At 35.9% G+C, this 25,814-nt stretch overlaps 1 protein-coding gene across 2 annotated transcripts in view; it reads left to right on the top strand.

Moving 5' to 3' along the window:
• The first annotated feature begins 2,964 nt into the window (after positions 1-2,964).
• Positions 2,965-25,814, top strand: part of LOC131676203 (WD repeat-containing protein 20) — a 349,792-nt gene continuing 326,942 nt past the window's right edge. For both annotated transcript variants that reach the window (XR_009303115.1, XM_058955354.1), the window contains exon 1: positions 2,965-3,512. Coding sequence is in view for 1 of the 2 variants with exons in the window: in XM_058955354.1 (XP_058811337.1) it covers positions 3,108-3,512 (405 nt within the window). In the remaining variant the exon portion in view is untranslated. The remainder of the gene's footprint in view (positions 3,513-25,814) is intronic.

A 25,814-nucleotide genomic window follows, 5' to 3' on the forward strand; every position in this document is an offset into this window, starting at 1 on the left:
AATACATATGATATAAATATATATATATATATATATATATATATATATATATATATATATATATATATATATATATATATATATATATATATATATATATATATATATATATATATATATATATATATATATATATATATATATATATATATATATATATATATATATATATATATATATATATATATATATATATATATATATATATATATATATATATATATATATATATATATATATATATATATATATATATATATATATATATATATATATATATATATATACATTTCTTCAAAAACGTTAGTATGTTTCAGGACGCGATAGTCATAAACTTTATTGCTTGTCTTCTAACGTCTGAATTTCACACTTAAAATTAACCATTGAAGTCATACTTTTAAGTAGAGTTTTAATGGGTAACATTTCCCATTTCATCTGGTATTTCAGGGTCTTCAGTTGGACTACTCAAATAGCAAAAAAATATCCAGATACAGCAAAATGAAAATCAAATTTCTTTACTTGTAAATAAAACAAAAATTTCTTCACATGATTAAACGCATAATTGAAAATATTGCAGATTACTATTCTGACCTAACCTTCTATGTGAATACAACGTGGTTGCTAGAAGTCAGATAAGACTAATAGGTACTCATATAAACATTTTTCGGATCAGCCAAGTGATACGGCAAGACGTACCCTAGCTTCCTGGAGAATTTCAAGGAAAAAACGTACACCCACGAGTTATATCAGCGTGCCTTTTATTTTTGAACAAAATGGAAGCCAAAACTTCTCCAATCTTCAAGCTGGCCAAGACGTGAAACTAAGATAACGATTATGGAGCCTGAATCAGAAAACTGGATGCAGCGAAAGAAAATTTAATAAGTCTAAACTTTTTTTTATATAACACAGATATGTATTGTATAAGTCCAGATAGATAGTATAAACCCAATTAAAGTCAAGATAGGTAGTTTAAAGCTTAAGAACGACAATCAATTTTTTGAATAGAAAAGCTCACATTATCTAGCTATATATTCAGGGGAATAGTGTTACTAGACGGTTGAACGTCGTACAACAGAGATTATTCGTATAGATAATTCATGTGGGTTAAAGCATATTAGTAATCAGAGGTGTAGGCAAAGGTTTTAGAAAAACCCTTTCTTTTAAGTTAACACTTCCCTTCACAGAACCAGTGTGTCATGATTATACTACACAAAATAGTGATAAAAGATTAAATATTTATTTCAAGCAAATTATCGGTAATGAAAATAAATCAAAATAATATGTGAATAATGCCTATCAATCTTATAACAATATGAGCCTCGTAAAAACTGTTGCACACAGACGCCTCTGAAGTCGCCCAGAATCATTCAGGAATGAGTGTGACATGGCACATGTAACGAAATAAGCGACTTAGCAACGCTGCATGTTCAACATAATCGTTTACTCATTTTGCAGTGAGGATCCCATCATAAAATTTATCCTGTTTTTCCTGCAAATATAACAATTTATTTGATCCATCCACCACAAGTTGATCCAGTTTTGTCTTTTTATTCCAGCTCACTTTACGAACCGTGGGGGGGGGGATATTTTTTTTAATTTTTGCTCAGCTCACAATCCACTCTGTCGTTTTACCCGCTTACTTCACGAACCTAGCGGGAAAAAATATTGTTTTTGTTTTTATGCTCCGCCCACTAACCAATAAGTCTCGTCCTTGTTGTTTTTTCCGGCTCACTTCACGAACCTAGCGGGAAAAAATATTGTTTTTGTTTTTATGCTCCCCCCACTAACCAATAAGTCTCCACCTTGTTGTTTTTTCCGGCTCACTTCACGAACTCGGCGGGAATTTTTTTATTGTTTTTTCAAGCTTTTCATTTTTTTTCCTGCGGACTTCACACTTTTTATTTCCAACATTCACATGTAGATGGTGCGGCAGTAGAATATTTTTTTCCTGCTCGTTTTTTCCCGCCCGTTTGACCGAAGTAAAACATTGCACGCAACGCAAAATACATTATGAATTTCTATGTTGATGGAAATAAATGCATTTAATTTCGCTGATTTTTAAAAATGCATCGCAAGTGATCTGCCCCTAGGGCACAGGGATGTCAAGTGTTTTTCCAAAAAATCTGCAATATTTTTTTAAAAAGTCTGGAATTGTCTGGATGACCCAATTCTTCAGGAAAAGGCGCATTCCTCACCGATGGGTTATATTTGTTACGTTTTACTAATGAAACATGTTTGTATATTAGTAAAGTAAAAATTCGGTGATTGCGCTGCTAATCTGGAAATATCCAATGCTTGATTTTCAGCATACATTATTCAGCATGATTGAATCTCAGAGTTTCCAGAATCTTGGACTGCTTGAACTTCTAGATTATATAGTTCGGCAAAAAAAATTGTTGACTTTCACGAAAAAACTGTGTTTCCAGCTTTCTCAAAAGTGGTTTATGAAACTTATTTTATTTTTCAAATTGTCTGGATAAATCTGGACAAATTCCCTGAAATCTGGATCAGACAAACATAAATCTGCATGTCTGGACGAGGCTTGAAAATCTTGATGAATCCAGATAAATCTGGAAGGTTGGCACCCCTGGGCATGAGTAATGTTTATTTACATTGCACGATTGGTCTGCTCAATAAGGTATTTTTGGCTTCACACTATTCGTCTCTTTCCCTATTCTCTTTGCTACCGATAAACTTTTAGTGACCCTACCGATATTAAGGAATTCTATCTGGCCGCCCTGAGCTCGAGCTGCTTCCCAGTAAAGCTCAGCCGGAAATGAACCGGAATTCCGGCTGGTTCCAGTTCGTATTCCGGCTCCAGTGACACAACCGATTCTAACTAGAATCGGTTGTGTCACTGGAGCCGGAATACGAACTGGAACCAGCCGGAATTCCGGTTCATTTCCGGCTGAGCTTAACTGGGTTTGGGCTTTGCATCTAGCTTTGCATCTGTGTGTGGTTGTACATCATATGTCAGAAATCCTAATTAATGTTAGATGTCAGGACTAAATTCTGAGTTTTATGTGATGCGATTTTGAACAGGAGTTTTATATAATTATAACTTCTCATGCTACAATTCATAAACAGTTACGAAGGTAGTAGTAGACATGTCGGTGCAACTGGTTGATTCGAGTGGTAAAGATGATCTGAAAACTCAGTTTATCACTCGTGAAGGCGAATATAGATTGATGACGCTATCCGAATACTCTCGACCAAATCGTGTTGGATATCAGAATAATCAAAGTAATCCACAAGTGAGACTCTCTTTGGTGACTCTGCCTTCTTATGTGCCCCAGCAGACTCAAGGGCCCGTAAACAGGGAGGACGGAGACGCTAATGCTTCAACCATAGTGTCTGGAAATCCGGCTATGACGCAATCTATAAACGGCCTGGAGCAAACGCAACACAACAGTGGGCTCTCGCAAATTTGCTCCACACCTATCGGAGGTGATCGAATATGCTTTAATTATGGAAAGGAGCTCTATGTTTATGCATATCGTGGCGTAAAAAAGGTATTTATGAATTTGCTGTTGTGAAATTCGCTATTTCCTTAACCCTTAAATGCATGACTCATTTTTCTTTTGTACTCATTTTTCTGGATGGGTACGATCTATACCTCTTGTTGAGCATTAAATATCACAAAATTCGGTATGTTGCCAAATGGCAACAGTATGCATTTAAGGGTTAACATGATATAAGGCTTTCGCTAACAGATTATCGTTGCGAATAAACATACAAAATACAAATAATTCTTAAACGAGTAAACAACCCACAAAAAGGCATGCGGGTCTCAGAGGCACGTTACAATTTTTTAGTTACAAAAAAATATGTATGCAGTATAAGCTTGGGCATAGAAAATTTGATAGGTGGCTTTGAAATCTATAACAAAAATAAAGAATTGTGAAATTTTCATCTATGGAGTGATGCTCAGCAATGTTTGAATTTTTTACGTGCACAAAAAGGCAAGCCGGGCCTGGCAGGCCCGGTGGGCATGCAAAATTTACTAGGAATACCACGGGTTTTATACATCAATACTTATCCGAAAAAAACATTTTGATGAGTTCATCTCCATATTAGCTGGTATTTTTTCAAGTTTTAATTGATTTTATCTTTACATTTTTTTATTAGAAAAAATAGCATACGATAATCACGTGTGTCATATTTTTTGGGTGAATACTTTTATTTCACCCTCTGTGATCTACTTGACAATTATTTGGAACAACATAGCCTAACTTTGTCGTTATTGTCTGCTTTTGTAGTCTACTCTTGGTGTTACTGTTGTCGTAATTATTCAAATTGTAGCATCTAGAAGCAACAAAAAAGTGAAATGGCTACAAGACGATCTGCCCAGTTTCCAATCGCCTCAAGGAATCTGCAACAATGGAAGAAATTAGAGCAAATTCAACAGAAAACGATGCCCCTCTCCTAGGTTGACGGGTTTGACGGTATTGCAAACATCTTCAAGCATATTTGAGCAGACACCTGCTTTAGGATGGTTATTGCATTGCGCCTCGATAGTGGTGCATCGAGGAGACCGAGAGGGCTTATGGGCCTTTTTTTATGTTTTGTGTTTTTTCATACTCTGCACCAGCCCAAACTAACAGTCAACTAAGAGCCTGTGCACACTGGCGTGGCCGATTGGCGGGTCGCCGTGGATTGACTTTTTCTGTGGGCTGTGTTTGCAGACATTGTTCAACAGCTTAACGGCAGTCTTTGTGCTCGCAGTGGAAGTCATTGTGTGTCGATTTATCGGTCGACCTCGGCAACGTGCACAGGCGCATTAAAAAAAATAACAGTAAAACCCTATTAGTTGTGTTGTATTGTAATAATTGTAGTTTTTGGTACTAGTGTACAATTGTGTGCTAGCCGTGTGTCTATCTGTGTATGTGGGCGTCTGAGTATTTGTGACATGTGGACCAGGGAATGGATGCAGAACTGGCTTATATGATGGAATAGTGGGTGATCCTTCTTGGGATTCGTTGGTCACTTTTTACTGGTGTTCAATTCGTGCATTCGATTCGATTCATTCGGATTGGATAAATGAAGGTACGATTGATTTACCGATGCACGTCAATCATCCATTCCCGTCCAGCATAGCACGAGAAACTTCTAACGGAGTTAATTGTCGTTAATGGTAAATTATATATATATATATATATATATATATATATATATATATATATATATATATATATATATATATATATATATATATATATATATATATATATATATATATATATATATATATATATATATATATATATATATATATATATATATATATATATATATATATATATATATATATATATATATATATATATATATATATATATATATATATATATATATATATATATATATATATATATATATATATATATATATATATATATATATATATATATATATATATATATATATATATATATATATATATATATATATATATATATATATATATATATATATATATATATATATATATATATATATATATATATATATATATATATATATATATATATATATATATATATATATATATATATATATATATATATATATATATATATATATATATATATATATATATATATATATATACAGGGTGTTTGGTTCATGGTTAAAAATCTCTCGGGAGGTGATAGACTGCCATATTTGGAGAAAAAAATTGTTCTACACATACCATCAAATCTCAACCGTTACAGAGTTATTGAACTTTTTGTGTAAAAAACTTATTTGTCTTAAAATACCTCTAACTTTAAAAGTATACTTTGTATTTTAAATGTTTTAGTTCCATTCGAAAGGTGAGAAAATTTCGCATTGAGTGATGCCCTCACATGTTTCAGCTAATGAATTTAAGTAGCCTTTTCAAAGTAATTTATTGAAAATTAAACAATTTTAAACGATTTTTCGTTCATTTCTTGAAAATCCTAATAGCTAACCTCATCCGTTTAATAATTCAGATTGTTAGTCTTGGTGAGCTGCTTAATTCGTTCTTCGACATAATACACTTACCTTTTCTTATTTTCATGATTTTGGGCTATTCAACATGGATATTTTTATCTCTTTTTCACTAGTACCAGCTCTAATTGAAAAATTATGGCACTTATTGTACTTTTTTTCTTTTTATTCGAAAGCCAGGAAAATTTTACAGTGAAAAAAGTATTAATACCTTTCAGTTAACTGAATTTAGTATTCTTTTAGAAGTAAATTAGTTTTAAGTTAGTGCTATTATTAGCATTTTCGTTATTTTCTTAAAATAGTAAATAATAAACATCACCATTATTATCATGGAAATAATGCATCTCAGCAAGTTCTACAGTTCTTTCTTTGACTCCATTCAATTATCTCTTTTGGTTTCGACGTAAAATCGTTTTTATCACATCGTTTCATATGCAAAAATAACGATTTCGAACCCACTACATTTGAGCTCATGCTGTGTTAACTATTAAATAGTAGCAAAATGAAAAGTGATAAAGACAAAGTGTCAAATAAAAAAGTATAGAGAACATTAAGGGGCATCAAATGAACAATAGTAACGATAAATTTTGTTGATTAATAATTAGAATAATTAAAAAACTCCAAAAACACAAATTTTGAGTTATTTCGTTAGTAAAAAATCATTTAGTACACTTAACTAAAAGATATTTGTACATACACTGATAGGACATTTTCTCAGCTTTCCAATGAAATCTTGTAAATAACGATATAAAGCATATTTTTTAGATTAGAGTCTTTTAAGCACTTGCAAGTCGGAAAAGTATAGTAATGAAATTACAAATAAATGAGGAGAGATAGAAATATGACGTCCAAGAACAAATTATGAATCGTCCTAAAACCCAACTTTTGGATAATAGATATTGCTATAATCATACTTCATTATTTCGAGAAAATTACCAAAAACCTCCTCAAAAACACTAACTTTTAACTACTTTACAGCTAAAAGGTAATTAAAACTAATTACTTAAAAGATATGAGAACACCATTTAATAGGAAATTTTCTCACCTTTCGAATGGAACTGAAACATTTAAAATACAAAGTATACTTTTAAAGTTAGAGGTGTTTTAAGACAAATAAGTTATTCACACAAAAAATTCAATAACTCTGTAACGGTTGAGATTTGATGGTATGTGTAGAACAATTTTTTTCTCCAAATATGGCAGTCTATCACCCCCGAGAGATTCTTAACCATGAACCAAACACCCTGTATATATATCATTTTCTGGCATTTGGACGATTCCAAGTAGTTTTATTGCATGGTACATGTGTTGTTCAATTAATATTCAATAACAGTGCTAACTCTACTCTTTATTTTATTTTATTTATTTTCGATCTCATGCGTCATATTCCTCTGATGACTTCTCCGAGATAATTTTACATAAAAGGGCAACATTGCTGTCAACAATGACTATTCGCTGCCATCAGACGTCACCAGGTTTTAGAAAAAATGAGATGTACTTTCATACTCAATTGAATCAGATAAGCAGGAACGAACAACAAACTGTAAGTAGCATATTACACATGTCTTATTTTAACATCATGCATATTTGTATTAACATATTATTTACAGGTAAAACACATATCTCAACATTGCAACACTTCCCATACACACGTAAACATTCACACACGCAAATAAACAAATGCTCGACAGGTGACTGGGCCAAGTGCATTCACTCGTAGGATCTATCATTTTGATGATCGCCTCGATTCTACGAAACCAGTGCACAATTAAGCTGACATAAACTAGTCTCGTCTGGTGAATGCATGTAACCTGGAAGCCCCAGACACGACAGGACGAGACGGACAGATGACGGACTGGACTCGACGGGGCCTAGTTCAGAGTTTTAGGCATTCTTCAATGCATGCTAGCGACCTCAAAAAAAAATCAACAGCAAACGATGCCGATGGTGATTTGCAAAGCGAGGAAGAAGATGAGAATGATATTGCTTCCGACGATAATTCTGATGCAGACTGGGAAGAAGAATCTGAATATGTACTCCGGTTGTGCACCGAATACTAACCTTTTGGAAAAAAAATGGGTGGGTAATGTCAGAGACATAACCGGAGTGAAGTAGAATACACTTTAGACCGGTAAATTCTGCTCTGGAATAAGCAATTTGTATGCGATTTTGTCGTCTTTTGCACATTTATAGTTTATTTGGAGTATTTTTGGAATTATCAAGTTGACAATTTGCAACATTCTTTGAAAATATTGTTGAACTTTCATGAATGAAGGCACGAAAACGAGCGTTTGGCCGTCGTTCTACTACACCACCATCAGAGAAGTGGCAGATCAGCATTTTTCGCCAAATGGCCTGTACCAAACAAACCGCTCGTAAGTCCACCGGAGGAAAGGCTCCCCGCAAGCAGTAGCAACGAAGGCCGTGTAAAAGTGCCCCAGTCACGGTTGGCGTTAAGAAGCCTCATCGCTACCGAACAGAAACTGTCGCCCTGCGAAAAATTCACAGCTATCAGAAATCGAGCGGGGCTAAATTGTGACCCAAAATAAACCACAAACCAACAAGCTCTTTTCATGACCAGCCAATTATCAAGTAAGATATAAATGAAATTTTCCTTTGCCTTACAACCTCCCTCCCCCTTTCCTCCTGGCTTGAATTACTATCAATCTTGATGATGCTGTGCGGCGGGGGCACTAGTTTTTATTATAGTGGAAAATTTAGGTTTGCGCGTTTTCCCCAAAAGTTTTTTAGCTGTGCTGTTTTTAAGGAAGTTGTAGTTGAATTCAAAATAAAATAGTTTATTTCTATTGTCAGAGATGGACCTTCCAACGAAAACTAGTCTGGCTCGCTTGGAATCGAATTGTACGGACCAACCACTGCTTTCACAAAATCTGTTATTTTCAGTAATTGTACATTCTACACAACTAGTCGCAACTATTTCCAATCAGCGCAAAAGTCGAAGGTTTTCATTCAGTACAACAGCAGATTTTCACTTTTAGAAAAACAGGCAACATTCTGGCCGAAAATTTTGAAACGGAGCACCTATATCGAAACGTTAGAAAACGTTCGATTTTTGTAAATTGAATCATTACACTAACCTGTCGATTCTTTGTCGATAAATTGATGGCCCTGAAAAGGGCCTTTTGTTTGGGCAGTGTTCGGAATTTACTTGGAGCTGGTGTATATGATAACAGTTTTGGTGCCATCTGAGATGGCGTGCTTGGCCAACTCTTCTGACAGCAGCAAACGGACGGCGGTTTGAATTTCGCGGGAGATGCTGCTAACGAACTGCTGCATGCTGATGCTGCAAACGAACTGATCGTGAACAACAGCATGCTGAGTTTTTATACCTGACTACAGCACGATGTAAGCTCGTCCTTTTTTGTGTTGTCCTCAATATGTGTTCTTCGTAGCTCCACCCCTTTGTTGGTCGACCACATATTTTTGATAAAGAACAAAATTGAAATTGTGTTTCCACTACGGAGGTTATCGAACACTCAGAATAAAAAGAGTAATGTAATACGGCACCTTGGTAAAATGTTTGAGAATTGAAATCTTTTTTGAATGCGCCTAGTAAACACGAAACTGTAAACAAACACACAAATGATAACTTTTTATTTTGTGTCATTCTACATGAAATCGACGATATTGTTCACAAGTAGCTCACTTGCCATCGAACGCTCTTGGCAAGCCACTTTCGGATGCTTGTAATAACAAAATTTCAATTCGATTCTTTGTTGATAAATTGATGGCCCTGAAAAGGGCCTTTTGTTTAGGCAGTGTTCGGAATTTACTTGGAGCTGGTGTATTTGATAATATCTTTGGTGCCATCTGAGACGGCTTGGCCAACTCTTCTGACAGCAGCAAACGGACGGCGGCTTGAATTTCGCGGGAGGTTATTGTCAATCCCTTGTTGTAATGAGTCGGGCGGGAGACCTCGTTTGCAATGCGTTCGAAAATGTCTAATAAATCTGTTTATGATGCTCGACGAGACTATGGTATCTGGATGGACCTCTTTCAGCACCTTGTAGATGTAGATGTACAGTTTCAGTTACGATGCTGCAAACGAACTGAGCGTGAGCAACAGCATTCTGAGTTCTTATACCCGATTACAGCACAAGGTAAGCTCGTCCTTTTTTGTGTTGTCCTCAATATGTATTCTTCGCAGTTCGTCGATAACAAGAAAATTGTGTTGAACGCGTCGGAGTGCCGTTTACTTAGTAGCTGTAATGGAATACCTTGCTGCTTAAGTGTTTAAATTGGAAGGAAATGCTGCCCGTGATAACAAAAAGACGAATTATCCCACGTCTTCAGCAGCTGGTGATTCGTAACAACGAAAAGTTGAACAAACTGCTCTCCAGAGTGACATTTGCTGAGGGCGGTGTGTTGCCAAATATCCAAGCCGTACTGCTTCCCAACAACAAAATTAAAATTGTGTTTCCAATACGGAGATTATCGAACACTCAGGATAAAGAGAGTAATGAAATACGGCACCTTGGTAAAATGTTTGGGAATTGAAACCTTTTTTGAATGCGCCTAGTAAAAATATTTTCCACTTCACTCCAGCTTGTTTCTGACCATATTTGCAATTTGCGTACTGAAATAAATCATAATTTATGGTTTAACCCAAATTGCTCTCCAGGGAGAAACAGTCTATGAAACAGAAAATGCAAACTTATTCTTTGAAATGATTTTGGTGGCCCTGAAAAGGGCCTTTTTTATAATGATACAAGTGAGTTCTACCTTTTCAACTTCCAAATTCATACAAAGTGCGTCCCTGGCACTTCAGAGTATAGAAATTCATTGCGGTTTTGCGCTTGACGTGTTCAGTATGACATTTTCCTGCACACCATCAGCATTCGTAGATTAAATCGGAGATGCATCCGCCGAATGGCGGATTTAGTGATTCCCTGGATTTTATCACGAAGAACCTTGCGATGACGCTTGGTACGGGAACGCAAACATGATACCGCTCATTGTACCGTCCGGACGTGCATGTTGCTCGTGTGGTAAGCGAACACCCACTGATACAAAACAAGCTCGCGTGACCTGTATATATAACATTCCCGTATGTAATGAAACGCTTACATGCTCCTTTTTGACGGCTCTGCGAGAGATGTGCTTGCAAATTGCGCATTTTCATCGCTGTTTTCGAAGGATTTTCTAAAAATCCTTGTTTTGGTTTATTTATAGTAGTCGCACTAATTCCGAAATTTAATACGAAATACGTGCACGAATTTCCGATCAGATAGTGCAAAAATATTGCGATTTCGATTAGTAGAACGGAAGATATTCGCATTTCAAACCTGGGAAAATTTCTCAACTGAAATTTTTGAAACGGGACCCCATATTGAAACGATAGAAGTATTCTACTTCAAAATCACCTTTTTACATCCATCGCCTTATACGCTGAACTCGGGATTTGCCGCGTGTTTGTACTCATCATCCTATAGTTCCGGAACCGGAAGTCGGATCAATTAGAAATTCAACAGCAGACAATGAGAACGCTTTACCGTAATGTAATACGGCACCTTGGTAAAATGTTTGAGAATTGAAATCTTTTTTGAATGCGCCTAGTAAACACGAAACTGTAAACAAACACACAAATGATAACTTTTTATTTTGTGTCATTCTACATGAAATCGACGATATTGTTCACAAGTAGCTCACTTGCCATCGAACGCTCTTGGCAAGCCACTTTCGGATGCTTGTAATAACAAAATTTCAATTCGATTCTTTGTTGATAAATTGATGGCCCTGAAAAGGGCCTTTTGTTTAGGCAGTGTTCGGAATTTACTTGGAGCTGGTGTATTTGATAATATCTTTGGTGCCATCTGAGACGGTTTGGCCAACTCTTCTGACAGCAGCAAACGGACGGCGGCTTGAATTTCGCGGGAGGTTATTGTCAATCCCTTGTTGTAATGAGTCGGGCGGGAGACCTCGTTTGCAATGCGTTCGAAAATGTCTAATAAATCTGTTTATGATGCTCGACGAGACTATGGTATCTGGATGGACCTCTTTCAGCACCTTGTAGATGTAGATGTACAGTTTCAGTTACGATGCTGCAAACGAACTGAGCGTGAGCAACAGCATTCTGAGTTCTTATACCCGATTACAGCACAAGGTAAGCTCGTCCTTTTTTGTGTTGTCCTCAATATGTATTCTTCGCAGTTCGTCGATAACAAGAAAATTGTGTTGAACGCGTCGGAGTGCCGTTTACTTAGTAGCTGTAATGGAATACCTTGCTGCTTAAGTGTTTAAATTGGAAGGAAATGCTGCCCGTGATAACAAAAAGACGAATTATCCCACGTCTTCAGCAGCTGGTGATTCGTAACAACGAAAAGTTGAACAAACTGCTCTCCAGAGTGACATTTGCTGAGGGCGGTGTGTTGCCAAATATCCAAGCCGTACTGCTTCCCAACAACAAAATTAAAATTGTGTTTCCAATACGGAGATTATCGAACACTCAGGATAAAGAGAGTAATGAAATACGGCACCTTGGTAAAATGTTTGGGAATTGAAACCTTTTTTGAATGCGCCTAGTAAAAATATTTTCCACTTCACTCCAGCTTGTTTCTGACCATATTTGCAATTTGCGTACTGAAATAAATCATAATTTATGGTTTAACCCAAATTGCTCTCCAGGGAGAAACAGTCTATGAAACAGAAAATGCAAACTTATTCTTTGAAATGATTTTGGTGGCCCTGAAAAGGGCCTTTTTTATAATGATACAAGTGAGTTCTACCTTTTCAACTTCCAAATTCATACAAAGTGCGTCCCTGGCACTTCAGAGTATAGAAATTCATTGCGGTTTTGCGCTTGACGTGTTCAGTATGACATTTTCCTGCACACCATCAGCATTCGTAGATTAAATCGGAGATGCATCCGCCGAATGGCGGATTTAGTGATTCCCTGGATTTTATCACGAAGAACCTTGCGATGACGCTTGGTACGGGAACGCAAACATGATACCGCTCATTGTACCGTCCGGACGTGCATGTTGCTCGTGTGGTAAGCGAACACCCACTGATACAAAACAAGCTCGCGTGACCTGTATATATAACATTCCCGTATGTAATGAAACGCTTACATGCTCCTTTTTGACGGCTCTGCGAGAGATGTGCTTGCAAATTGCGCATTTTCATCGCTGTTTTCGAAGGATTTTCTAAAAATCCTTGTTTTGGTTTATTTATAGTAGTCGCACTAATTCCGAAATTTAATACGAAATACGTGCACGAATTTCCGATCAGATAGTGCAAAAATATTGCGATTTCGATTAGTAGAACGGAAGATATTCGCATTTCAAACCTGGGAAAATTTCTCAACTGAAATTTTTGAAACGGGACCCCATATTGAAACGATAGAAGTATTCTACTTCAAAATCACCTTTTTTCATCCATCGCCTTATACGCTGAACTCGGGATTTGCCGCGTGTTTGTACTCATCATCCTATAGTTCCGGAACCGGAAGTCGGATCAATTAGAAATTCAACAGCAGACAATGAGAACGCTTTACCTTTCATTTGAAACCAAGTTTGCAAAAATCGGTAAAGAATTCGCTGGGAAATAGGTATGACATTATCTTAGGAACTTGGTAAGTTTCCCGGGGGCATCAAGAACCGGCTGGCCAATGTTGTCGAAGCGCCTTCGATGGGTCATTAATGATCTAGACATGCAAAGCCAAGTAATTTTGCACACATTTTAATATATATATATATATATTGTATTATTTGGACATCATGGTGGTACCAGTTTATATTGGAATTTGCCGTGTGATCGTACTCTTCAACCCGTAACTCCAGAACCGAAAGTCGGATCAATAAAAAATCAATAGCATTGGGAAGGTTGTACCTTTCATTTGAGACTAGATTTGTGCAAATCGGTCTAGCCATCTTTGAGCAAAATTGGTGAGATTGTTTGACACCCTCATACATCCATACAATACATTTTACGATCTCAACGAACTGAGTCGAATGGTATAAGAGATTTGGCCCTGCGGGTCTCGGTTAAAAAGTCGAAATTCCAACCGATTGCATAACCTTTCTATATGAGAAAGGCAAAAAGGAGCTTGAATTTAAACGGGCCTGAGAGGCCCGGCTTACCCTTTAATGTTAGGATTTTAGCTTGCCTTCACAAGGGTTAAAAAGTTAATAAACTAATAAAAATTACGCATTTTACACTGACCTACGTTTTAGGAATAAATCTATCAGCTAGATCAGCTAGCGTTTTCCGTGCACAGCAAAAAAAACTTTACCCATTTTATGTATTCAAATTGCCCATTTTCGGAAGTTATTCAAGCTGTCAAAAAATGGGTATTTTTTTGTTTCTAACAATGAGTACTTTTTATCCATTTCACAACTACTCGATGAGGTAATGTCAATGGGTATATTGATCTTAACAATGGGTGAAAATTCCTTAAGAATTATTTAAAGCAAGTTAACCTGCTAACTAAGGATCGTAGCGGAAACTGCAAATTATCGGCCTGCATCGGAGTCCGTGGTGGAAACGGAACATTTCGGTAATGCTCCGAAAACAACGGCTGTTTAGACTACTGAGGATGTTGCAAATATGCACTAGTTCGGCATTTTTAGAACAGCCAAAAGATCCAGCCATCAAAAATATATCCAGTTGGCGGTTCTATTTTGTTAAGGAGTTTTGGAATAGGATCTCTATCTAGATTCCTAGACTTTTGTAAGGAGACAATAATGTGAAATGAGTGTTATTTGATGTTTTACATTTCTTACAAAAGAAATGTATAGGATTCGCTCAAACTTTCAAAACTTTTTCCGAGGCCCGGAGGGCCGAGTCTCATATACCAATCGAATCAGCTCGACAAATTGAGACAATGTCTGTATGTCTGTATGTGTGTGTGTATGTGTATGTATGTATGTACAAAATGTCATGTAATTATCTCAGCAATGGCTGAACCGATCTTAATGAAACTAGTTTCAAATGAAAGGCCTAACGTTGCCATTTGACACAATTATTTTTGATTTTCGATATGTTGTTTACTTTCTGAGATATGGACGATTTTGTCAAAAACAGCAGGTTTTTCGCAAATAATTTCCGAACAATATAATATTGTCCCACAAACTGCACATAAATAGAAAGCTTGTAAAAGCGCCTTTCAAACAAGCTATCTAAATCCGTGCACGAGCGGCGGAGATATTAAACATTTTGTATTTTTAGTCCTCGCTTACCAATTTCCACTAACTAAAAATGAGATTGTTTCATACAGAGTATTGCTTTACTGGTGTTTTAGGGGCAAAACTAAACCGATTTTGAATATCGGGGTATGAAAACATATCTACGTGATTCAAGGAATTCGATGTTGAGAACATTTTGTGAATTACCTTTATAATAAATTAACTATTTCTTAAAAATCGATATATAAGTTCACTTCAAAGAGAAAATAATGTGTTGACAAAGAAACAGTGAGTTCTAGTATTTATCCCTTGGATTAGGCATTGCGTTCAGTCATGAGGTAAATGTTGAATTGTATATCAATACACAGATCAACAAGTAATTCACCTAATAGTGAGATAAAAGATTTCCCATATAATTAAACTCGTGGCGTCACCGAAAGTAAAGTAGTAAGTACGTTTGAAACCCAAAAATCTAGCGAAAATTTAGTTCTTTTGCAAGACTTAGGTTATACTGGTTATGGCGCAAAAATTACTACTTACATTATTTATGATAAGAATATAAGAAATCAATATATCATAATAATATACCTATAAAAATAATGTCACTGCATTAACCAACATTTGCCATTCCTCACACGCCCCCCCCCCCCCTCCATTTCTCTCTCTTTCTGTTTCTCTTCTATCGCATCCATGTAGCTATTTCTGTATCCATTTCTAAGTTGTGTGATAAGATCTTCTGCCAATCTGAAATATTTATTAATTGTAATTGCGAAGGTTTAAGAAAACAAAACTATTTTTTGTCTGCTGCTACATCAACTCAACTTTAATTCAATTGTATTCAAAGCCTTTATCTACACTATAATTAAGGAAATTCATGGCTATATCAGAAAAATATTTGGCTTAACTGGGTAATATGAAAGTTTGACATGAAAATTTCCAAAAGAGACATTCCACGTGCGATATTTAAACTATTCGTATCTCTATTGAATTTTAAATGAAACATATGCTCAAAGACTGCAAGCTGAAGCCAGCAGGATTGGACTTGCCATCAGCGTTTCGAAGACAAAATACATGAGAGGAAGAGGTTCTAGAGACGACAATGTGAACCCCACGACGATGAATTCATGTATTTGGGCTCACTGGTAACCGACGACAATGATAACAGCAGAGAAATTCAGAGACGGATCTTGGCGGGAAATCGTGCCTACTTTGGACTCCGGAGGACGCTCCGGTCGAACAAAATTCGCCGCCGCATGAAGTTGATTATCTACAAGACGCTGATTAGATCGGTGGTCCTCTGCGGCCACGAGAGCTGTACTATGTTCGTTGAGGACCACCGCGCCCTTGGAGTTTTCGAACGAAAGGTGTTGCGTACTATCTATGGTGGAGTGCAGATGGAATATGGAACGTGGCACAGGCGAATAAACCATGAGTTGTATCAGCTGCACATTCGTTATATTGGTACGAACTTTCATGAGAAATAAGGGATCAAAGACCAAAACTATCCACAAATTAGATCCAGGAAAAGAAGTCTCCCAAAGTATCCACTCTCGATGGGGGGTGCAACTACAATGTGTCTTCTAGCTTATCGTCGTCCATATCTGGATATACTGAGTAGTTTGAACCATTTCTTTTTCACAGTACTGGTCTGTATAGGACTTGTTTATCCATATTTCCTGCACGAGAATTCCGAACGAAACAATATGAAAGCTATAAGGATGAATGGAAAGAGACTGCATTGCAATCAACTGAATGCATGGCTTTTATGCTATCGACATAGCCTAGACATCTCACACTATTTACTTCAATGCAAATAAAAACAATGAAATATCTACCTGTCTCATTCACGAATCGCATTCTTCCTGTCGTTCTCTGTTCAAGGGGCTTGAAAGCACATGTGACCTTGTCTAACTTTGCTATATTCAATTGCGCGTTAAAATACTGGACCAGTAAATTCTATTCAATACATAAATCTTTTTTTCGGGAATATGTGACCAAAAAGTAAACTTCGAATTCCAAAGCAAATTGAATGTTCCAGGTTCCTGATAACTAATTAAGGTCCAACAATAAAGTAGAAACACTAGATAATCTTAAAACGACGCGTCAAGTAAAGAAGCATGAAAACAAAAAAAATAAAACCAAAAAAAGATGGAAGCCCTAGAAAGTCCATTGCATATTTATTAGCCTTTTCTCAGAAGATGGTATTTTCAAAAACATTTCAAAACTTTCTGATGCAATGGTTCTCAAACTCGTACAATCCGGTTTATTCATTTTCTTTATTCAAAAATGTTTTTAGCTTCAAATATATGACCATTTCATTTCAATTAATTATTTCATTCAGCATCTTTTTATTCGTTTTGTTCATCTGCGTTCATTTTACTTATTTTATTCGTTTCATTCTTTGGATTCACTCTGATCAGTTTATCCTTTTTGTGCATTTCACTCATATCATTCATTTAACTTATTTTATTCATTGTTTTCATTGTATGCATTTCATTCATTTTTTTTCCAGTTTATTCATTTTGTTCAGTTTCTTCATTTTAATAATCTGACTACTTTTTCAGTTTTAATCACTTCATCCAAATAATTTATTCGGTTCAATTTATTTCTTTATATTGATTTATAACCTTTTACCATTGTTTAATTTTTTATTTCAATCAATGCATTTTATTCTGCTCATTTCCTTCATTTTATTAATTTTATCACTTCAGTTCATTTTGTTTATATGATTCGTTTGTTTCATTTATGCATTTCATTTATTTTTTACTTTATTCTTTTTGTTCATCCATTCTTTTTATTCATTTGATCCATTTCATTAATTTGATTCATTGTATTCAATGGATGAATTAAATCAATTTGATCAATTTGATTCATGTGATTCATTTGATTCATTTGATACATTTGATTCATTTGATTTATTTGATTCATTTGATTCGTGTGATTCATGTGATTCATTTCATTCATATGAATCATTTGATTCATTTGATGTATTTGATTTATTTGATTCATTTGATTCATTTGATTCATTTGATTCATTCGATTCATTTGATTCATTTGATTCATTTGATTCGTTTGATTCATTTGATTCTTTTGATTAATTTTATTCATATCTTTAATTTTATGCATTTCATGTTCAGTCATTCGTTATATTTCATTCAATTTGTTAGTATGAGTCAATTTATTTTATCAATCTTATAACTATTTCCAAATATAATCTTAATTTTTATTTAATAACCTAATCTAATTTGATTCGTGTATTTTATAATTTTGATTTAAAAAATTGATTTTTCAACCTATTTTATGAATTTAAAAACCTATTATTTCATTTTTTGCTTTACTTTTTTATTTCGGTCGTTTTGTTGATTTCTATAATTTATTCAGTTTATTCGAGATTTTATTCGTGCAAGACTAGAAACTGTTTTCATCCCACCTCTAGTTGGGTGCCTACTTCTCGTGAGTTCTGCAAACTAATCCAATAGTGAAATGTGTAAGAAATGTCTCATCTCACTGCTAGGTGGATTAAATCGGTTTTTTTTTTAAATTCAGAAGTAATTCTATCGGCAGTATTTTTAATTCTGGCGCGATTTTAATAAATGGGTATTTTTAACGCATTTTGTTGTAACAATTCTGTGAAAAATAATGGGTAAACTATACCCAGGTTGACGTACAAGGTCTACTCATTTATGGGTACATACTCTTTACCCAATAAAATCCTGATCTGATCTGATACCCATTAGTGCGTAGAAAACTACTCATTTTCAATAAAAGTGGAATAACCCATTAAATGGGTAAACCGTTTGTACCAGCCCCCTGGCAACCCTATACCATCATATGGAGTTTGACAGCGACCGACATATATGGGGCGTTATAGCTATAAAGCCCCAAACAAAGAATTATGTTCGGCACTATGCTCGATATTCAAGCATTCCACACGACGTTTTGCATCTTGTGGGATGATTTAATCATATCATTCAGAAAATCGACATTTTGTAACTAAATACAGCTTCTAATCATTCGGTTCAAAATCAATGTTTTGCCTTTCATGGCAGTGATGCTGGTTGTACAGAGACGTCGTCCTTCCCAGTAAACTAAAAGGCGGCTAGGCGGGTTAAACTAGATGCAGGCGATCGGTAGGCTATTGGAACTTTGTTCTAGGCTACTCGCCGTAACTTGCCGTTTACTGTAAAAGTAGTGTGGGTTGACAAGGGGCTAATTTGTACCCATAAATGAGTACAGACCTTGTACGTCAACCTGGGTATGTTTCACCCATTATTTTTCGCAGAACTGTTACAACAAAATGCGTAAAAAATACCCATTCATGAAATTCGCGCCAGAATGAAAAATACTGTCAATAGAATTATTTCTGAATTAAAAAAAAAACATAAAATAACATTCATTTCACATTATTGTTTCCTTATAAAAGTATAGAAATCTAGATAGAAACCCTATTCTAAAACTACTTAACAAAATAAAACCGCCAACTGGATATATTTTTGATGGCTGGATCTTTTGGCTGCTTTAAAAATGCCGAACTGGCGCATATTTTCAACATCCTCAGTAGTCTAAACAGACGTTGTTTTCGGAGCATTGCCGAAATGTTCCGTTTCCACCACGGACTCCGATGCAGGGCGATGATTTGCATGTTCCACTACGATCCTTAGTTTGCAGGTTAACTCGCTTGAAATAAAGCTTACGGATTTTTCACCCATTATCAAGATCAATATAGGGTAAAGTGCCTATTTTCACCATACTAAGCAGGGTGCCTCACTAATTCATTAATTTCTCGGCCTGCAATTAATGAAATGCGTAAAAATTGACAACAACAGCTTTGCTTCGTTTTTAAGAACCAATATAATAACACAAATGCGCTGAAAACAGTGTAATTCTCGTGTTTGAGCGCAAAGAAAACTCGAATCGAGTGCCCCTATTGTTGCGCTAACATTTGACTCAATGCGTTGAACAAAGATGGCAGGCACTGCTCTAACCAACGGCTTCAAATGGGTAGGGTGATAATAGAAATATAGCGAAAATGGGCTCATCACCCTACCCATTGACATTACCTCATCGAGTAGCTGTGAAATGGATAAAAAGTACTCATTGTTAGAAATAAAAAAAATACCCATTTTTTGACAGCTCGAATAACTTCCGAAAATGGGAAATTTGAATACATTAAATGGGTAAAGTTTTTTTTACCGTGCATTTAATAGGTTATTTCACTTTTATTGAAAATGCGTAGTTTTTTACGCATTAATGGGTACTTTATTTTATCAGTGTGGCGTTTCATACCCTACACTACACTGATAAAATAAAGTACCCATTAATGCGTAGAAAACTACGCATTTTCAATAAAAGTGGAATAACCCATTGAACGGGTAAAGACTTTGTACCCATAAATGAGTACATACCTTGTACGTCAACCTGGGTATGTTTTACCCATAATTTTTCGCAGAACTGTTACAACAATATGCGTAGAAAATATTCTGCAGTTGAAAATCGAAATAGTGAACTTGCGCCTTTCGGTTTTTCTCCTATTTTCAGCTTGTGCAATTAAAGCGCAACTGGTGTAGATGATGCGCAAGTTGATTCTCTAACATGTACAGAAGATGCGCATTAGTTGCCCACTCTGCAAATAGGGAGAAAAGCGAAAGGCGCAAGTTCATTATTTCGATTTTCAACTGCAACCAGAATACCTATTCATAAAAATCGAGCCAGAATGAAAAATACTGTCAATACAGTCGTGATTCGCTGGTGAGGCACTCTTTAACTGGACCGCTTTTTAGTTGGACCTTCGCTAGTTGGACCATTGTCCAACTAAAAAGCCTATAAACGCCAAAATCTTATGTCAAATTCACTTTGACAATGTATTTAACAATCTTTTACGCCACTAACGTCTTTTTTGGAGTTTTTGACATTTGTCAGTCGGTCCAACTAACGAATCAAATTCGTTAGTTTGACAGAAGCTGTGGTCCAACCAGCGAATCACGGCTGTAGTATTATTTATGAATTAAAAAACACAAAATAACATTCATTTCACATTATTGTCTCCTTATAAAAGTATAGGAATCTAGATAGAGATCCTATTTCAAAACTCTTTTGGCTGCTCTAAAAATGCCGAACTGGTGCATATTTGCAACATCCTCAGTAGTCGAAACAGCCATTGTTTTCGGCGCATTGCCGAAATGTTCCGTTTCCGCCACGGACTCTGATGCAGGCCGATAATTTGCAGGTTCCGCTACGATCCTTAGTTTGCAAATTAACTGCTTGAAATAATTCTTAAGGATTTTTCACCTATTGTTAAGATCAATATACCCACTGACATTACCTCATCGAGTAGTGGTGAAATGGATAAAAAGTACTCATTGTTAGAAACAAAAGGTTTGTTCCAGTACCAGGAGAAACTGGAAGTACTCCGGAGCAAACAGGAAGAAAATCGTTCCTGTACTATCTTCTTCTCTTTTTTCTTCTTTTGGTGGTAAACTGGAGTGAAAAGGAGAAAGATTTTTTTGCTCCGGAGCAACAGGGAGTAACTTCCATGTACTGGAACAAATCTAAAAACTACCCATTTTTTGACAGCTAGAATAACTTGGAAAATGAGCAATTTGAATACATAAAACGGGTAATTTTTTTACCGTGATAGGGTTTGTGTGTCTATAATAGACCCTTTGCGTATAATGGACCCCTGCCAGGGTTGTTAATACGATACATTTTTCACGATAATTTATCGGCGTTACTCGTTAACGATAATGTCGACACAAATCTTTCATTGGACCTAAGTCGCAATGTACTCAAATGGAGAAAAATCAGTTTCAATATTCGGCGATGCTTTTCTAAATGTAGTTTTTATTGTAGGTATACATTACTTTATGACCATGTTTTTCCGGAAGCATCTTTGGTTAAACCTTATGACAATATAACAAAGAATTTAATTCCTATGTACTTTTAGTGGGTAGAAACTAAAAAAGTGCATACGCCCAATTTGCATCCCAGTCGTGAGGTCGCCCTTCAGCAACCACCATTTGCGGAAGGGCTAAACTGTGTACATAATTTTCAGAAGGGCGCGGTAAATGGGCTAAACCTAAGAGAAGAGAAGACAATCGCGTAGCCAATAGGTTTGTTCCAGTACACGGAAGTCACTCCCTGTTGCTCCGGAGCAAAAAATTCTTGCTCCTTTTCACTCCGATTTGCTACCAGAAGAAGAAATAGAAAAGAAGATAATACAGGAACGATTTTCTCCCTGTTTGCTCCGGAGTACTTCCAGTTTCTCCTGGTACTGGAACAAACCTAATATGATCCAGTCCTAACCTCAATATTGAACCAGCTTCTGATTGGTCGTTTTGCCAGTCAAGAGCGTTCATAAATATTTTCAAACGGGATGAAAAACAGTGCTGCTGAATTTATTTTGGCTACATTTCATATACATGAACATTTCATGCAAATTGAATAAATACCCTGAATGACGATGTAACTACGTGTATTGTTAAGAAAGACACAAATAAACTTATTTTTAAATGCAGCTAGTATTGTGAAATCTTGACTGAGGGTCGATATTTGAGGTACAATTATTTTAAGCAATTGTGAAAATCATGCAAATGGAATCTGGCAACGATGGATGCTTGTTGTCTTTGGAATTACACCGAGGAAAATTTAGATTGAATTTCCATAAAAACGTCTTATGACTTTCAGACATAAGGATTTTAAATGGATTTTATAAGTCTGTCTTATGATTTGGAGGGGAATTTATGAAAATGTCCGAATGAACGCCATAGGTGCCCATTTATGAAAATTGCTGACATTTATAAGAAGATAACAAAGTAAAAATAATGATTTCCATAGAACAGTCTTATGAAATTCATCACAATGTTCGAATGAATGTCATAAGTTTATTATTTATGGATATTATTGTGCATTCATATAAAAAATAGAACATGGCTGACTCGAGGATTTTTAGTAGACAAAAAATCAAAAGTAAAAATTAACCTTGAGAGGACATTATGTTTACACCAACCGACATAACCTTACAAAATGAGCCGGATGAACTTCGTTTGACAATTCTCGGTGGTTTGTTTACATGGGAGTTACGTGAGTTTGCATGTAGCAGATGGGCACCCGTTGCACTCGAATTCACGCAACTGACAAAGGACAAAAATCACCGTAATTGTCAACCATGAACGTCATTCATCATGAGTTCATTCTTGTGGTCGTTTTGTAAAACTTAATTCGGGACAAATGAACTGCCAAGTGTAGATCCCTTCAGAAGATTGAAGAGAAAACTCTCATTAAATATTAAAATTTGTGCATAATGAGCAATGCTTCGTCAATATTTCCTGGGAAACTGGACTTAGACAACTGGGAAACTGGACTTGACAACTGTATGATAATGATTGTTACTTCTCAAATGATTTTGATAATTATAAAATACGCGTCAGACACTAATTATATGCACAACTTATTTCATTTCAAATAATCGGATATCTTCTTTAAAAATCATAACCATGGAAACAGATTTAATGCTCACAGTAATTTATTGAATAACATAAAGAACAATTATCTAAAATTTAGTTGCAAGTTGACTAAAAATCTCACTTCTGTGGTAACCAAAAAGCGCTGGCCTGAAACTATTAGCTTCCGGTTGGCCGTCAAGGCCAGTACTGAATTCATAAGAAACAATTATGAACTTTTCATAAAAGTGACGTTTATGAAAAACAAAATATAATTTTATATAATCAATTACAGATCTCATATGGGTTTCATGAGAAAAACTTATGAAATTCTTTAACGCATATATTGGAGCGAAGTCATAAGACTGTTTTATGAAATACATTATTTGTACGTCTATGGAGTGCATGAATAAAGATAAATGAATTCATAAGCCTGCCTATGATATTCTAAAGCGGTCAATGGCATCGTCAGAAGGCAGGTTCATATGCCGAGACTTATGAAATTCTCAGATGCTTTTTGCTCGGTGTACGACAGGGCCTGGAAGAGCCTTTTTTGGAAAATATCATCTCAAAGGCAAGGCAGATAACCGTATTGAGGAATTTCTGACACGACTTGAAACTACTAACGAATGGGGTGGAGAGGAGTCAATTGCGGCAGCAGCGAGCATTTTAAGCAGACGAATTGACATATTTAATGAAAACGGACCAATGATCTCATTTAACCGAAGTGGTGCGGCGAGCGGTATCCTGAGAATAGCATACAGATTAGGGGAAAGACGAATGAGGAACACCACGCGCATGCACTACGATAGTGTCGTTCAAAGACTAACGCACCCAAACAGATCGAACACGCTGCAAAACACCCAGAACAACACCGATCAACACACAATCAACCTCCATCCACTCGACCATGTCAAATCACTGAACAATCGAGTGAACGCATCTCAGCTCAGTAACAGCTCTAACCCATTATCCTGCACTCTGACCGTTCTCATCCCCACGAACCACACCTTCAAAATACTCTCGTGGAATACACGAGTATGCTCAAATGAAGAAAAACGTTTAAACATGGACTCCTTTTTCGCGGATCGTGGATATCTCGTCATAGGACTACAAGCAGTGCTGGGAAAATCATAATCAAAAAAAAATCAAACCGCAATCATGGCTGATAATTATCGCTTATGATTTTTTCGAAAATTCTCACTGCCGATAAAATCATGCCGTGATTACTCTCTTAACTATCATAAGATCATCTCACAAAAATCACTACCGATTTTTGCCCTCTATCAGTGGTGATTTTGATCTGTGGTTGAATTTGATAATTGAGAGGGTGATCACGGCATGATTCTATCTGCAGCGAGCAATTCGGAAAAAATCACAAGTGAGCATTATCAGCCATGATTGCGATTTGATTTAATTCTTGGATCAATGATCATTATCTATTTTCGAACATTATGGATATGTTAGGGGTGTCAATGAGCCAAGCTGAAATTTTTTTCAACTTTTTGGGAAAGTGTTTTATATTGAAAGGCAAGTTGAGGGCTGTTGAAAACAATAGTTTTGGACATTTTCAATGCACAGGGGGGGTCCGCCGATGTGTCAAAATGGAATTATTTTCGATTTTTTGGGAAAGTGTTTTATATTGAAAGGCAAGTTGAGGGCTGTTGAAAATCAATAGTTTTGGACATTTTCAATGCACAGGGGGGTCCGCCGATGTGTCAAAATGGATTTTTTTTCAACTTTTTGGGAAAGTGTTTTATATTGACAGGCAAGTTGAGGGCTGTTGAAAATCAATAGTTTTGGACATTTTCAATGCAGAGAGGGGGGGGGGGGGGTCCGCCGATGTGTCAATGGAATTTTTTTCAACTTTTTGGGAAAGTGTTTTATATTGAAAGGCAAGTTGAGGGCTGTTGAAAATCAATAGTTTTGGACATTTTCAATGCACAGGGGGGTCCGGCGATGCATCAAAATCGATTTTTTTCAACTTTTTGGGAGTGTTTTATATTAAAGGGCAAGTTGAGGGCTGTAAAAACAATAGTTTTGGACATTTTCAATTAACAGGAGGCTCTGTCGAAGTATCTAATTGGGAATGATTTCAACTTTTTGGGAGTGTTTTATAGTGAAGGGCAAGTTGTTGGCAGGTAAAAATCAATTGTGGACATTTTAAATGAGCTTGGGGTCTGTCAATGTATTACAAATATTAAACAGTAGGGGCTTTTGATAAATGTTTAAGCAAAGGAGACAGACCTCGAACAAATTT

The sequence above is a fragment of the Topomyia yanbarensis genome, chromosome 1 (assembly GCF_030247195.1).
Source record: "Topomyia yanbarensis strain Yona2022 chromosome 1, ASM3024719v1, whole genome shotgun sequence".
In the NCBI taxonomy this organism is placed as follows: domain Eukaryota; kingdom Metazoa; phylum Arthropoda; class Insecta; order Diptera; family Culicidae; genus Topomyia; species Topomyia yanbarensis.